The 15,097-nt window shown below is 45.5% G+C and overlaps 1 protein-coding gene across 1 annotated transcript; it reads right to left on the bottom strand.

The window, feature by feature from the left end:
* Positions 1-12,941: 12,941 nt before the first annotated feature.
* Positions 12,942-14,724, bottom strand: LOC121861930 (formin-like protein 14). Its single transcript, XM_042359897.1, has 2 exons — positions 14,160-14,724; positions 12,942-13,315 (listed from the first exon to the last, which is right to left on the bottom strand). The coding sequence occupies exons 1-2, from the start codon at positions 14,722-14,724 to the stop codon at positions 12,942-12,944; spliced, it is 939 nt and encodes a 312-aa protein (XP_042215831.1).
* Between the last annotated feature and the right edge of the window lie 373 nt (positions 14,725-15,097).

Here is a 15,097-nt window from a genome sequence, read left to right as displayed (position 1 = left end):
GAGAGAGACATAAAGGGTAAATATCACAGGAACGACTTTGATAAAATTGAGGGAATGCAACTGGACATGACCTCACATAACCTGACAAGATCTGACCTGACTTGAACCCAAGCCATGGCTGCACAACCTGGTGATGCTGGAAGTGGGTGGAGGTGAAGGAGGCAGTGGGTAGAGGGCGGCACACATGGTGAAGGAGGCAGTGGGTAGAGGGCGGCACACATGGTGAAGGAGGCAGTGGGTAGAGGGCGGCACACATGGTGAGGGAGGCAGTGGGTAGAGGGCACACATGGTGAAGGAGGCAGTGGGCAGAGGGCAGCACACATGGTGAAGGAGGCAGGGCAGAAAGTGGCACACATGGTGAAGGAGGGCAGGGCGGGTACACATGGTGAGGGGGAGGCAGGGGTAGAGGGCGGCAAGGCTATGGTGAAGGAGGCAGGGTAGAGGGTGGCACACATGGTGAAGGAGGCAGGGTAGAGGGCGGCACACACAGAAAGGGAGGCAGGGGCAGAGGGTGGGTACACATGGTGAAGGGGAGGCAGGGGTAGAGGGTGCACATGGTGAAGGGAGGCAGGGTAGAGGGTGGGTACACATGGTGAAGGGAGGCAGTGGGTAGAGGTGGTACACATGGTGAAGGAGGCAGGTAGAGGGGCGGCACACATGGTGAGGGAGGCAGTGGGCAGAGGGCGGCACACATGGTGAGGGAGGCAGTGGGCAGAGGGGCGGCACACATGGTGAAGGGAGAAACAGAGGGTGGCACACATGGTGAAGGAGGCAGGGTAGAGGGCGGCACACATGGTGAAGGAGGCAGTGGGTAGAGGGCGGCACACATGGTGAGGAGGCAGGCAGAGGGCGGCACACATGGTGAGGGGAGGCAGTGGCAGAGGGCGGCACACATGGTGAAGGAGGCAGGGTAGAGGGCGGCACACACATGGTGAAGGAGGCAGTGGGTAGTGGGCGGCACACCAGGTGAAAAAGAGACAATGGGTAAAGGAGAGGGTACAGCCGACAGGGCAGGTGGATACGTATGACTTCCATGAGAGAAAAATAAATAGATGGTTTTGAAGATCTGGGGGATCTCTCTCTTTCTCTTTCAAATCGGCTTTCCTCACGTTCTACCCATCCTCTCCCCTCCCTCCCCCCTCTTCCCCACCCCTACCTCCTCCCTTCTTCCCTACACCACCTCCCCCCTCTTCCCCACCCCTACCTCCTCCCCTCTTCCCCTTTCCATTACTGGGTGAGATTGACCGCAGGAGACGGTCAATGGTTCGGTCCTACACAGCTGTGAATCACATATTGCTAAGGCGCTGAATATTTCTTGTGGTATTGACTTCCATGTAAAATTTACAGGATTGACTTCTACGCGTAGTTTATAGGGTTGACTTCCACGTGTAGTTTATGAGGTTGGCTTCCATGTAAAATTTATAGGATTGACTTCTACGCATAGTTTATGGGGTTGACTTCTATATGTAGTGTATGAGGTTGGCTTCTACGTGTAGTTTATGAGGTTGATTTCCACGTGTAATTTATGGGGTTGGCTTCTTTGTATAGTTGATGTGATTGGCATCTACTTGTAATTTATGGGTATGACTTCTACGTGTACTTTATGGGGTTGACTTCCGCGCATCGCTTATGGGTTTGACTTCGTGTAGTTTATGGGGTTGGATTCTACATGAGTTTATGGGGTTGGCTTCCACGTATAGCTTATGGGGTTGACCTCTACGTACAGTTTATGGGGTTGACTACTATGTATACTTTAAGGGCTTGACTTCCACGTGTAATTTATGGGGTTGACCTCTACGTACAGTTTATGGGGTTGACTTCTACGTGTAGTTTATGGAGTTGACTTCTACGTGTAGCTTATGAGGTTGGCTTCCACGTGTAGTTTATGAGGGCTGACTTCCGTGTATAATCATGGGGTTGGCTTCTACGTGTAGTTTATGGGGTTGGCTTCTACATGTAGTTTATAGGGTTGACTTCTACCTGATGTAGTTCCATTGATTGGTTCCCTCACCATAATCTGTTGATCTTGACTCACAGTTCTCGTGTCGTTTAACTTTTGCTGTTATCACGGCTCGGGGCTTCTGAGCTTGAGGCAGTCTAATGAAATCATTCTCTCTCTCTCTCTCTCTCTCTCTCTCTCAATGCATTAAAAAATCATAGTAATATTGGCATGAGTTGATAGGTGTGTGTGTGTGTGTATCTCTCTCTTTCTCCATCAATACATAAAGATTTCTTAGCTATTTTACCTGGAGCAGATATGCGTGTGCTGCGTATCTCTCTGTCTCACACTTGCACGGTTCCCACGCTGTTATATATCAGACGTATCTCACAAATTATTTTTCACAGCTGCCTCTACGCAGGTCGTACTATTGCAGACAGAAAAAAAACATTTAACGAAAGGTGCTGCCTCGTATATTTTTTTCATATAAAAATATTTATTTACATAACTGTAGCATTTTTTTTAACTATAGAAATATTGTTAGTTATATGCCAGAAAAAAATCATAATAAATTTGTCATGTGAACACAGATTTGTATTTATTTATTTTTTTATAATAGTCATGTCTTGTGAACGCATGTGTTTCATGTTTACAAATATATTTCGGCTCTTTCAACAAACACACACACACACACACACACACACACAACTACTACTACTTTGCTGTCACTCGGAATCGAGTTTGACGATCATCCAGCTATGGTAAAATGATATGAGTTATTAGGGATGTCACCTAGGTTAGTGAGTTTTGAGGTGACTAAAGAGCCCGATACGGGACCGGCAGCGTCGTCCAGATTAGTTGCACATGTGGAGGGCTCCATGTACTGTGGGAGGGGCGGTGGCAGCGTCTTTCCGACGTTGGCGCTTATCTGCCTCGGTTTGCAGTCGGGCTAACTCGAAAGTATTGACACCTTCCCGTGTGGTGCTCCTCCAAGCGTTACGATGTGGAGTAATCGTCTCCCAGGTGAGAGGGTCGAATTGGCACCTTTTCAGGTTTGTCTTAAGACTATTCTTATACCTTTTCAGTCGCCCGCCAGCGTTACGTTTATTATTCGTTAGGTGACTGTAAAGGAGCTGCTTTGGCAGTCTACTGTCGTCCATGCGGGTAACATGGCCAGTCCAACGTAGTTGTTCATGGATAATGGCAGCCTCGATGCTCCGACAGTTGGTGTCAGCAAGAATGCTGGCATTTGTCCTCTTGTCTTCCCAGCAAACTCGGAGGATGGAGCGTAGACTACGTTGGTGAAAGTCTCACTGCCATATAGTAGGGTGGAGAGGACCATTGTTCGATATACATGCAACTTTGTGGATAATTTCAGCTCCTTACAGCTGAAGACACGATTTCGGAGTCCGCCCAAGGCGTGAGATGCACATCTGATCCGATGCTGAATTCCTTCATCGATGTCCGTGGTGGTGGACAGGTGGGAACCGAGATATCGAAAGTGGACAATATTAGAGAGGGTAGTACCGTTAAGCTGGATGGATGGTGGAGGTGTGTCTGAACCAGGGGCAGGTTGAAAGAGAATCTGAGTCTTACGTACATTTACCTCAAGGCAGAAGTGTGCATACGCGTCTGCATAGGTGTTCAGGATCTCCTGTAGGTCGTGTTCAGTGTGAGCAACAAGGGTGAGGTCGTCTACATACTGAAGTTCAGTAATGGAAGCTGCCTACACCTTTGTTCTTGCCTGGAGTCGTCATATGTTGAAAAGACCCCCCTTTACCCGGTACTCGATGTTCACCCCGCTGGCTAAATTGGCACTGGCACGAGTATGGATGGCAGCCAAGAAGATGGAAAAGAGAGTTCGTACCAGTACGCACCCCTGTTTGGATGGGGAAAAACTCTGACTGGGTGCCCTTGTGCAGGACACTGCCGTTCATGCCATCGTGGTGTTGCCTCACAATGGCGGTGAATTTTGATGGGCAGCCAAAACGGCTGAGGGTCCACCGGAGGGCTTCCCTGTTGACCAAGTCGAAGGCCTTGGTTAGGTGGATGAAAGCCATGTACAGGTCACGACATGTTCTCTGCAATTTTCCTGTATCTGGCGGGCAGCAAAGATCATGTCACACACACAATATATATATATATATATATATATATATATATATATATATATATATATATATATATATATATATATATATATATATATATATATATATATATAACGAAGAGGAGAACCAGGGAAAACATAAACATCTTGACTAAGATGAGTTTCTTTAATCACTAACGTTTCGGAAAAATCATTTTCCATCATCAGAGCCAAGAAAACAAAAAGTTTTGAAACAGTTTTAAAAATACAGGTGATATTTAAATTCGAAACATGGTAACATCAAATTTACTTGTGAATTGGAAAAGGACAATTTTCTTCCACTCCTTGATGTTAATATCCACCGTCTTCATAATAGTTTCGAGACAGCATTATACAGAAAACCAACTTTCACTGGTTTGAGTTCAAAATTTTCATCTTTTATTCTTCTTAATTACAAACGTAATCTAGTACGTACTCTTACCAACAGAGCTTTCAATATATGTTCAAGCTATTTCCACTTGGACACTGAACTAAAATACATAAAGAAACTAATCTTTAACAATGGTTTCCCTAAGAGATTTACAGACACTTATATTGGCAAAATCCTTAATATGTTTTTTTAGTCCCACACAGCCTCAAATCCACATCGTCCCTAAATATTCTTTCTATTCTCGCCATCCCGTACACAGGCGCACTCAGTTTCATCCTTAGAAACAAACTTAAGAAGCTTTTCAATGAATTCTATCAACATATTTATCTTAGACTAGTCTTCAAAAACCAGAGTTCAATTAAAAATTCTTTAAAATTAAAGACACCATACCCACACACCTGCAATCCTCAGTTGTTTATCAATTTACGTGTGCTCGCTGTAGGGCAGCATATACAGGTAAAACAAAAAGATAATTTGATAACTCACATCAATGAACACTTGGGCCATTCCGTCCAAACAGGCCAGTTAATCACCCAACCGCCACATTCAGCTATCCGTAACCACGCCCACCAGCATGACCACCCGTTTTCGCCGTCTGATTTCTCAGTTCTCGGCAGCAGCAACTGTGAGCCGGACCTCCTCATTATTGAAGCCTTGCATCAGTACAAAGTAAAGCCATCCATTTGTGATGTGGTTTCCTGTGAATTGTTGTGTTTTTCGCACTAAGGCTCGTCTAAATTAAGGTAATACCCCCTGTATATTTTAATTTCACACTTTTTATTCCTCACTTTAGCTTTGTACGTAGGTCTCTCGTCATTTTTGTCAGTTTTAAATTGGGTTGCTCTTTCTTTAAATTTTATCGAAGGTAAATTTTCGTGTAATATGTTTTTATTGTATATCATCTGTATTTAAAAAAAATCAAAACTTTTTGTTTTCTTGGCACTGATGATGGAAAATGATTTTTCCGAAACGTTAGTGATTAAAGAAACCCAACTTAGTCAAGATGTTTGTGTTTTCCCTGGTTCTCCTCTTCGTTATGAAACTACGCTTTCCACGTAACAAGTCCATTGCTGAAGTTTTATATATATATATATATATATATATATATATATATATATATATATATATATATATATATATATATATATATATATATATATATATATATATATATATATATATATATATATATATATATGTGTGGTTGGTGACCTTCGCATATATTACTTTAATATGCGTAATGCGTTATTTTTATGTGGCCTATGTATAGTATTTTCGTTGTGCGTTATGCGTGAGTTGAACGTGACTAGAATATTTGTCAAATTTTTTTACTTGTGTTTTTAACTTTATTGACGCATATATATATATATATATATATATATATATATATATATATATATATATATATATATATATATATATATATATATATATATATATATATATATATATATATATAATAATAATAATAATAAAAATAATAATAATAATGAGCGTCATGCTATATTTTAATGCATAAAATATACTACGAATGAGCTTGTGTGAATACACTAATTTTAGGTAACTTATTTCGAGAGGGACGAGATGAGAGTTTGGTAAGTGATATATGTATTGTAATCTGTTGTAGTGTGTTATCTGAGTCGAGTAGTGGAGGCGTGTTGGGCAGGACTAAGCCTCGCCAGGAAGACCCCTAAGTCTGTGTGAGGTGGCTTGTGCGTTACTTCCGGGTGAGGATCAGATTATGTGTTCCCCGAAAATCTCCTGCTGCACACACACACACACACACGCACACACACACACACGCACACACACACACACGCACACACACACACGCACACACACACACGTTATAAACCTCTCCTGCTTCTCTTTAGCATGTATTGTAGTCTCTCCCTCTCTCTCTATTGCTTCAGTGTCCTTCCTAAAGTTTTCATTTACGCTTGTCAACCTATTCTACGCTCCACATTATTTATCTATATTCTTCTACGTTCCCTCCATTCCATCTACATTCTTTCCATTCTATCTACGTTCCTACCCTTCCATCTACATCTTCCCCATCCATCTACATGTCTTCCCCCATCCATCTTTTCTTCCCTCCCTTCCTCCCTTTCATGGTAATCCCCCCTCCCTCCTCTTCCTCGTTCCCTAAGTTTGCTCTTCAGATCCCCAGACCTGCCCATGCATAACTTACACCTATGTATTAAGCAAGTTGCAGTCAGCTCTTCTTTCTTCTAGTGACAGACAAACAGGCGAAACAGGAGAATCAAAAATAAATAAATAAAGGAAGAGACAAAAAGTGAGAAAATGAAAAAAAGGTGAGGACAACATATATAAAGAGAGACATAGAAGAACGATAAAAGAGGGAGAGAGAGAGAGAGAAGGCAAAAACTTTATCATTCTCCCTCGCTTATTATTCTGCCTCTTGAGTCCTCCACATCGTAGTTGCAGAGGTAGACTTAAAATGTATATATATACTTAATTGTTTTCTCGTCATCCTCTCTACACTGTTCAGACTATTGTGTTGTTTTCGGGGTTTTATTTATCATTAGTTAGCTGACGAAAATTTTTGTGTTGGGTAATTTATTTTATTTTTTTATTTTCATTTTTATTTTTATTTTATTTTTTATGGGGGGAGGATAAGGGGGGTTTACTGAGAATTTATTTGTTTATTTATTTATATTTTTATTTGGCTGTTGTAAACTAATCTAGCTGAGTGCTTTTGTGCAGAGAATTAATGCAGGGAAAAATGATGAGAGAGAGAGAGAGAGAGAGAGAGAGAGAGAGAGAGAGAGAGAGAGAGAGATATTGTAGATAATAATAACAACAATAATAATAATAATAATAATAATAATAATATATGGTTTATTAAAAAAAGTTCAGCAGCCCGAAGGTTGAAAATATCATTGGACAGAAATGACTTATTACATACAAAGTCATGGGGTAGGTGGGTCGTTTAACAAAAGCTTTCATTACTGAATGGAGAAAGAACATGAATTGAACATACAAATTATTATAGTTTACAGTTGATGGCCTGGGTTGGTCCCATGCCCTACTGTGTGAGGTCACGCAGGCCACGTGGTGCAGTAACTCTTGCTCGGGTGTTGACATGAAGGACCTCACGTGGTCATGGAGCCACTGGGTGGTGTGGTGTTCACGTGGTGCAGTAACTCGTCCTCGGGTGTTGATATGAAGGACCTCACATGGTCATGGAGACACTGGGTGGTGTGGTGTTCACGTGGTGTAGTAACTCGTCCTCGGGTGTTGATATGAAGGACCTCACGTGGTCATGGAGACACTGGGTGGTGTGGTGTTCGCGCAGCAGTAACCGCCCCGGGTGTTGATGTTGGCGAAGGACCACGTGGTCATGAGACACTAAAAATACGTGGCAGTAACTCTTGCTCGGGTGTTGACATGAAGGACCTCACGTGGTCATGGAGCCACTGGGTGGTGTGGTGTTCGCGTGGTGTAGTAACTCGTCCTCGGGTGTTGATATGAAGGACCTCACGTGGTCATGGAGACACTGGGTGGTGTGGTGTTCACGTGGCGTAGTAACTCGTCCTTGGGTGTTGATATGAAGAACCTCACGTGGTCATGGAGACACTGGGTGGTGTGGTGTTCGCGTGGTGCAGTAACTCTTCCTCGGGTGTTGATATGAAGGACCTCACATGGTCATGGGGACACTGGGTGGTGTGGGGTGGTGTCACAGTACCTCGCCCTGCTGGGTGGTGTTGTATCTCGTAGTCAGCTGCATAGCCGGCCAGCCCTCTGTTATTCCCATGGTGGACTGATTAGCACCTCCTGGTCAGAAGACGGCGGTCAGTTCCCAGGGGTGCTTATCCCACTGGTGGGCCACTGCTCTCACTGGTACTGTCTAGTGTTGAATTCACTGGCTTAAACACTGTTCATTACTGTTCAACACTGATCCCACTTCTTTCCGAAACGAAATTGTCACTTTTGGCGGGATTATATATATATCCCAGTGGGGAGGAGGGGTTGAGGGGAGGGACATGGATAATGGGGCAGGTTCAGCTCCTCGGCAGGAGGGGCACCTGATAGGTCTTGACCCTCCGGTGGTCAGTGTGTGAGTTTACATTTATGTTTACGTGTGTTTACAAATGTCTTTTATGTCCATGTAAGTGTTATGTGTACACGAGTGTGCTTGTGTGTGTACATGTGTGATTGTATGTGTGCGTGAATTGTTTCATGACTGTTTTCATGCTTTTACTGTATGTTCGGTGGGGTAGGAGAGAAGGTAGGACTTTTCTTTGCTGTTATTAGAAATATTGTTTAATCATGTGTTATACTAGAAACTGAGTAACCATATTTGTTGACATTCAATAAATCGCTGAGTCATTTTTGTTGACTTATATTTATATGAATACTGGTTTCGTACGAGTATATTAGTAATAATAATAATAATAATAATAATAATAGTAATAGCAACAGTGATCACTTGTATCCCCTTCCTCCTACACCCTCTCTCATACCGACTCCGTTTTTTTTTTTTGGTAGGGAAAGGAGGGTGAAAGAAGATTAGAGGTGGGGGAAGGAAGTATAGTTCGGAAATTGAAGAAATTTAGGAGGAGGTAAGAGAGGGCGGGCTGACCGCCCAGCTAAGCTAATATAGTGTGTTAGGGTTGTGTCATGGGTTAGTTATTGTCTGTCGACACAGGCACTAGACAGCCTACTCCGTCCTTCTCACTCCCTCCTATCCACAGTACTTCCTCCGAGACCTTCCCTCTCTCCTACCCTCTCCCTCCTACCCACTTCTTCCCTCCTTCCTACACTGTTAAAAAAAAAATTAACGCTCGAAGACCGTCAATTCTCACGAACGAAAACCGTTAACCGTGTTACGGTTATTTACCCGTTTTTTCCGTAGAATTTACTGCAAGGCGTCGAATAAAATAGTAAAGCGGTCAAATTTACACTAAGAAGACCGTTAAATTTACACTTCCCGAGACTGTCAATTTTATTTATGTTTTTATTATTATTTTGTATTTTATTTTATTATTTTAAATTTTTTTTATTTATTATTTTATTTATTTATTTATTTATTATTATTTTTATTTACAGTGCACTTCCTCGTACCCACTGCCTCCTACTGCCCTGATGTAGTGCAGGTCTTGTTTGGGGTCGTTACCCATAAACAACTCACTCTCGTTATACAAATTTTCCGTATTAGCTTCTCAACATATTTAGTTCCTTTAAGTTCTGCCATTTACCCCCAGTTGTTTGATGGCTGTGTGAGGGTAAGAAATTGATGTTGTTTTTCTTTTTCTTTCTTACACTTGAGTTTTCTTACACTTAAGTTTTCTTACACTTGAGTTTTCTAACACTTGAGTTTTCTTACACTTGAGTTTTCTTACACATGAGTTTTCTAACACATGAGTTTTCTTACACTTGAGTTTTCTTTCACATGAGTTTTCTTACACTTGAGTTTTCTTACACTTGAGTTTTCTTACACTTGAGTTTTCTTACACTTGAGTTTTCTAACACTTGAGTTTTCTTACACATGAGTTTTCTAACACTTGAGTTTTCTAACACTTGAGTTTTCTAACACTTGAGTTTTCTTACACTTGAGTTATGGCTGATGGTTTAAACTGGTGGTGGTGTGTAGTGTGTTTGTGGTGTACAGGTGTTATGTGATGGGTCGGTCTCGTAAGCATTAATAGATCAAGAACCATAACTCATCAAACACATTTTATAACGAAGGAAACACTGTCATGGTTATATACTTACGCCAGGTAGTAGGTGGTGGTGAAAGGTGGATAGGTAGTGGTGGTTGTGGTGGGCAGGTAGGGTGGTGGTGGTGGGCAGGTAGGGTGGTGGTGGTGGTGGGCGGGTAGTGGTTGAGGTGAGGTAGGGTGGTGGTGGTGGGCAGGAAGGGTGGTGGTGGTGGTGGCAGGTAGGGTGGTGGTGGTGGTGGGCGGTAGTGGCTGAGGTGGGCAGGTAGTGGTTGGTGGTGGAAGCATCACCTCACTAAACACACAGAGAGGGTGGAGGTGGGAAGGCAGACCACCACGTCGGAATGTCGGGCTGGTCTGTGTATTACCCTGAGGTGTCTGTGTATGTGTCTGCTGTCTGTCTTTGTGTCTGTCTGTGTTTGGATTCTTTCAATGCTTAATACGGCATCTGGATTTGTGTGTGTGTGTGTGTGTGTGTGTGTGTGTGTGGCCTTAGAAATCTGTAACAATCTGGAGACATCATATTCTTCCACGAGAGAGATAGAGAAAAAAGAGATTGAGAGGAGAGAGAGAGAAGAAGAGAGAAGAGAGAGAGAGAGAGAGAGAAGAGAGAGAGAGAGAGAGGAATTTATAGAAAAATGGAGGTGGGAGAGGGAGGAGCCTAGAGAGTCAGACGAAAAAGGAATAGGAAATGGATGAGGAGATGGGAGGAATACAAATGGAGAGAGAGAGAGAGAGAGAGAGAGAGAGAGAGAGACGTGGAAAGGAGGAGAAGCAATAGAGCGAAAGGAAGTAATGGAAATAGATGAGACTTGAAATGGAATAGTTGTAGAAGAGGAAGGCGTGGCAGAAAAGAAGAACGAGAGAGAGAGAGAGAGAGAGAGAGAGAGAGAGAGAGAGAGAGAGAGAGAGAGAGCAACATCAGTTAGATCCACGAGACGAGAATATCTCCTTCCTGACGCACTGTATTGAGAGATATACCAGGAGAGGACGCACGGTGTATTGAGATATACCAGAGAGGACGCACGGTATTGAGAGATATACCAGGAGAGGACGCACGATGTATTGGGGATACCAGAGAGGACACTGTGTATTGAGAGATATACCAGGAGAGGACGCTCGGTGTATTAGAGATATAAGGAGAGGACGCACGGTGTATTGAGAGATATACCAGGAGAGGACGCTCGGTGTATTGAGATATACCAGAGAGGACGCACGGTGTATTGAGAGATATACCAGGAGAGGACGCACGGTGTATTGAGAGATATACCAGGAGAGGACGCACGGTGTATTGAGAGATATACCAGGAGAGGACGCACGGTGTATTGAGAGATATACCAGAGAGGACGCACGTGATTGAGAGATATACCAAAGTGTATTGAGAGATATACCAGAGAGGACGCACGGTGTATTGAGAGATATACCAGGAGAGGACGCCGGTGTATTGAGAGATATACCAGAGAGGACGCACGGTGTATTGAGAGATATACCAGGAGAGGACGCACTGTGTACTGAGAGATATACCAGGAGAGGGACGCTCGGTGTATTGAGATATACCAGAGAGGACGCACGGTGGATGAGAGATATACCAGGAGAGGACGCACGTGTATTGAGAGATATACCAGGAGAGGACGCACGGTGTATTGAGAGATATACCAGAGGACGCACGGTGTATTGAGAGATATACCAGAGAGGACGCACGGTGTATTGAGATATACCAGGAGAGGACGCACGGTGTATTGGAGAGATATACCAGAGAGGACGCACGGTGTATTGGAGAGATATAACAGGAGAGGACGCACTGTGTACTGAGAGATATACCAGAGAGGACGCTCGGTGTATTGAGAGATATACCAGGAGAGGACGCAGGTGTATTGAGATATACCAGAGGACGCACTGTGTATTGAGAGATATACCAGGAGAGGACGCACTGTGTATTGAGAGATATACCAGGAGAGGACGCACTGTGTATTGAGAGAATACCAGGAGAGACGCACGGTGTATTGAGAGATATACCAGGAGAGGACGCACGGTGGCTGAGAGATATACCAGGAGAGGACGCACTGTGTATGAGAGATATACCAGGAGAGGACGCACGGTGTATTGAGAGATACAGGAGGACGCCGGTGTATTGAGAGATATACCAGGAGAGGACGCACGGTGTACTGAGAGATATACCAGGAGAGGACGCACGGTGTATTGAGAGATATACCAGGAGAGGACGCACTGTGTACTGAGAGATATACCAGGAGAGGACGCACGGTGTATTGAGAGATATAAGAGAGGACGCACGGTGTATTGAGAGATATACCAGGAGAGGACGCACGGTGTATTGAGAGATATACCAGGAGAGGAGACTGTGTACTGAGATATACCAGGAGAGGACGCACGGTGTATTGAGAGATATACCAGGAGAGGACGCACGGTGTATTGGTGGAGTTGAGACGGATCCTTAATGGAGAGGTGACCTGTGTTGTATGGGGAAGTCTATCTATTTATCTATCTATCTATCTATCTATCTATCTATCTATCTATCTGTCTGTCTATTTATCTATCTATCTATATATCTATCTATCTATCTATCTATCTATCTATCTATTTATCTATCTCTATCTATCTATTTATCTTTCTATCTTTCTATCTATCTATCTATCGTCTAAAACAAAAAGAGAGAGAGAGAGAGAGAGGTTATATACCTTCTTTTGGTGACTTACAACTTATCCTAATCTCTCTCTCTCTCGTCTGGATTCTCTTTCTTTCAGCTTACATTTTTTAAATCACCAGCCTCACAATTTTCATTCATGATTTACGGGAAGGGTGGAGGCTGTTGGAGGTGGAGGCTGTTGGAGTGGTGGAGTCTGTTGGAGTGGTGGAGGCTGTTGGAGTGGTGGAGGCTGTTGAGTGGTGGAGGCTGTTGGAGTGGTGGAGGCTGTTGGAGGGTGGAGGCTGTTGGAGGGTGGAGGCTGTTGGAGTGGTGGAGGCTGTTGGAGTGGTGGAGCTGTTGGAGTGGTGGAGGCCGTTGAGTGGTGGGAGGCCGTTGGAGGGTGGAGGCTGTTGGAGGGGGAGGCTGTTGGAGTGGTGGAGGCTGTTGGAGTGGTGGAGGCCGTTGGAGTGGGAGGCTGTTGGAGTGGTGGAGGCTGTTGGAGTGGTGGAGGCTGTTGGAGTGGTGGAGGCTGGAAGGAGGGGTGGAGGCTGTTGGAGTGGTGGAGGCTGTTGGAGTGGTGGAGGCTGTTGGAGTGGTGGGAGGCTGTTGGAGGGTGGAGGCGAAGGAGGGGTGGGAGGCCGTTGGAGTGGTGGAGGCTGTTGGAGTGGTGGAGGTTGATGGAGTGGTGGAGGCTGTTGGAGGGGTGGAGGCCGTTGGAGTGGTGGAGGCTGTTGGAGTGGTGGAGGTTGATGGAGTGGTGGAGGCTGTTAGGTGGTGGAGGTTGATGAGTGGTGGAGGCTGTTGAGTGGTGGAGGCCGCTGGAGGGGAGGCTGGAGTGGTGGAGGTTAATGGAGTGGTGGAGGCTGTTGGAGTGGTGGAGGCTGAAGGAGGGGTGGAGGCCGTTGGAGTGGTGGAGGCTGTTGGAGGGGTGAAGGCTGTTGGAGTGGTGGAGCCTGTTGGAGTGGTGGAGGTTGATGGAGTGGTGGAGGCTGCTGGAGGGGTGAAGGCTGTTGGAGTGGTGGAGGCCTGGAGTGGTGGAGGCTGTTGGAGTGGTGGAGGTTGATGGAGTGGTGGAGGCTGAAGGAGGTGGAGGCTGTTGGAGGGCTGTGAGGAGGTTGATGAGTGTGGGCTGTGGAGGGTGAAGACTGTGGAGCGGTGGAGGCTGTTGAGTGGTGGAGGCTGTTGGAGCGGTGGAGGCTGTTGGAGTGGTGGAGGTTGATGGAGTGGTGGAGGCTGTTGGAGTGGTGAAGACTGTTGAGCGGTGGAGGCTGTTGGAGTGGTGAAGGCTGTTGGAGTGGTGGAGTTTGTTGGTGGTGGAGGCTGTTGGAGTGGTGGAGGTTGATGGAGGGTGGAGGCTGTTGGAGGGTGAAGACTGTTGGAGCGGTGGAGGCTGTTGGAGTGGTGGAGGTTGATGGAGTGGTGGAGGTTGATGGAGTGGTGGAGGCTGAAGGGGTGGAGGCTGTTGGAGGGGTGGGGCCGGTGTGGTGGCTGCTGAGTGGTGGAGGCTGCTGGAGCGGTGGCGGCTGTTGGAGTGGTGGAGCTGTTGAGCGGTGGGAGGCTGTTGGAGTGGTGGAGGTTGATGGAGTGGTGGAGGCTGAAGGAGGTGGAGGCTGTTGGAGGGGTGGAGGTTGATGGAGTGGTGGAGGCTGAATGAGGTGGAGGCTGTTGAGGGTGGAGGTTGATGGAGTGGTGGAGGCTGTTGAGTGGTGAAGACTGTTGGAGCGGTGGAGGCTGTTGGAGTGGTGGAGGCTGTTGGAGCGGTGGAGGCTGTTGGAGTGGTGGAGGTTGATGAGTGGGTGGAGGTTGAAGGAGGTGGAGGCTGTTGAGGGTGGGGCCGGTGTGTGAAGCTGCAGTAGAGGTGGATAAAGGCTGTGGTAGAGGTGGAGGCTGCGGCAGTGGTGGAGGCTGCGGCAGTGGTGGAGGCTGCAGATAGAGCATCTCTTGGATGCAGTGGTGCAGGGCTGCAATCTAGCAACTGCAGGTTTGGAATTATTGAGCAAACTGGCGGAGGTGCGGCCTGGGAGGAAGCGTTTAGGCTGTGGAGAGAGAGAATGTGACAGAGGTGTGACCTGGCATGGCAATCTCTGCTCTCTCACCTAGTTAGAAGTGAATACACACACACATGAAAGAAAGATGTGAGATCAAACGATTTGCTCGTTATTGTTGTTTTGAGTTATGTCATCACACCACTAGTGTGTGTGTGTGTGTGTGTGTGTGTGTGTGTGTGTGTGTGTGTGTGTGTGTGTGTGTGTTGTGTGTGTGTGTGTGTGTGTGTGTGTGTGTGTGTGTGTGTGTGTGTGTGTGTGTGTGT

The sequence above is a fragment of the Homarus americanus genome, unplaced genomic scaffold (genome assembly GCF_018991925.1).
Source record: "Homarus americanus isolate GMGI-L3 unplaced genomic scaffold, GMGI_Hamer_2.0 scaffold10395, whole genome shotgun sequence".
NCBI lineage: Eukaryota > Metazoa > Arthropoda > Malacostraca > Decapoda > Nephropidae > Homarus > Homarus americanus.
This window is presented reverse-complemented; position numbering and strand designations above follow the sequence as displayed.

Excerpts from the sequence above, each read along its gene's own strand:
- LOC121861930 (XM_042359897.1), bottom strand. The coding sequence starts at position 14,724 with ATGCTCTATCTGCAGCCTCCACCACTGCCGCAGCCTCCACCACTGCCG. Across the intron at positions 13,316-14,159 it reads CAGCCTCCACCGCTCCAACA|CCTCCACCACTCCAACAGCC; the intron begins GTCTTCACCCTC and ends CCCTCCTTCCAG.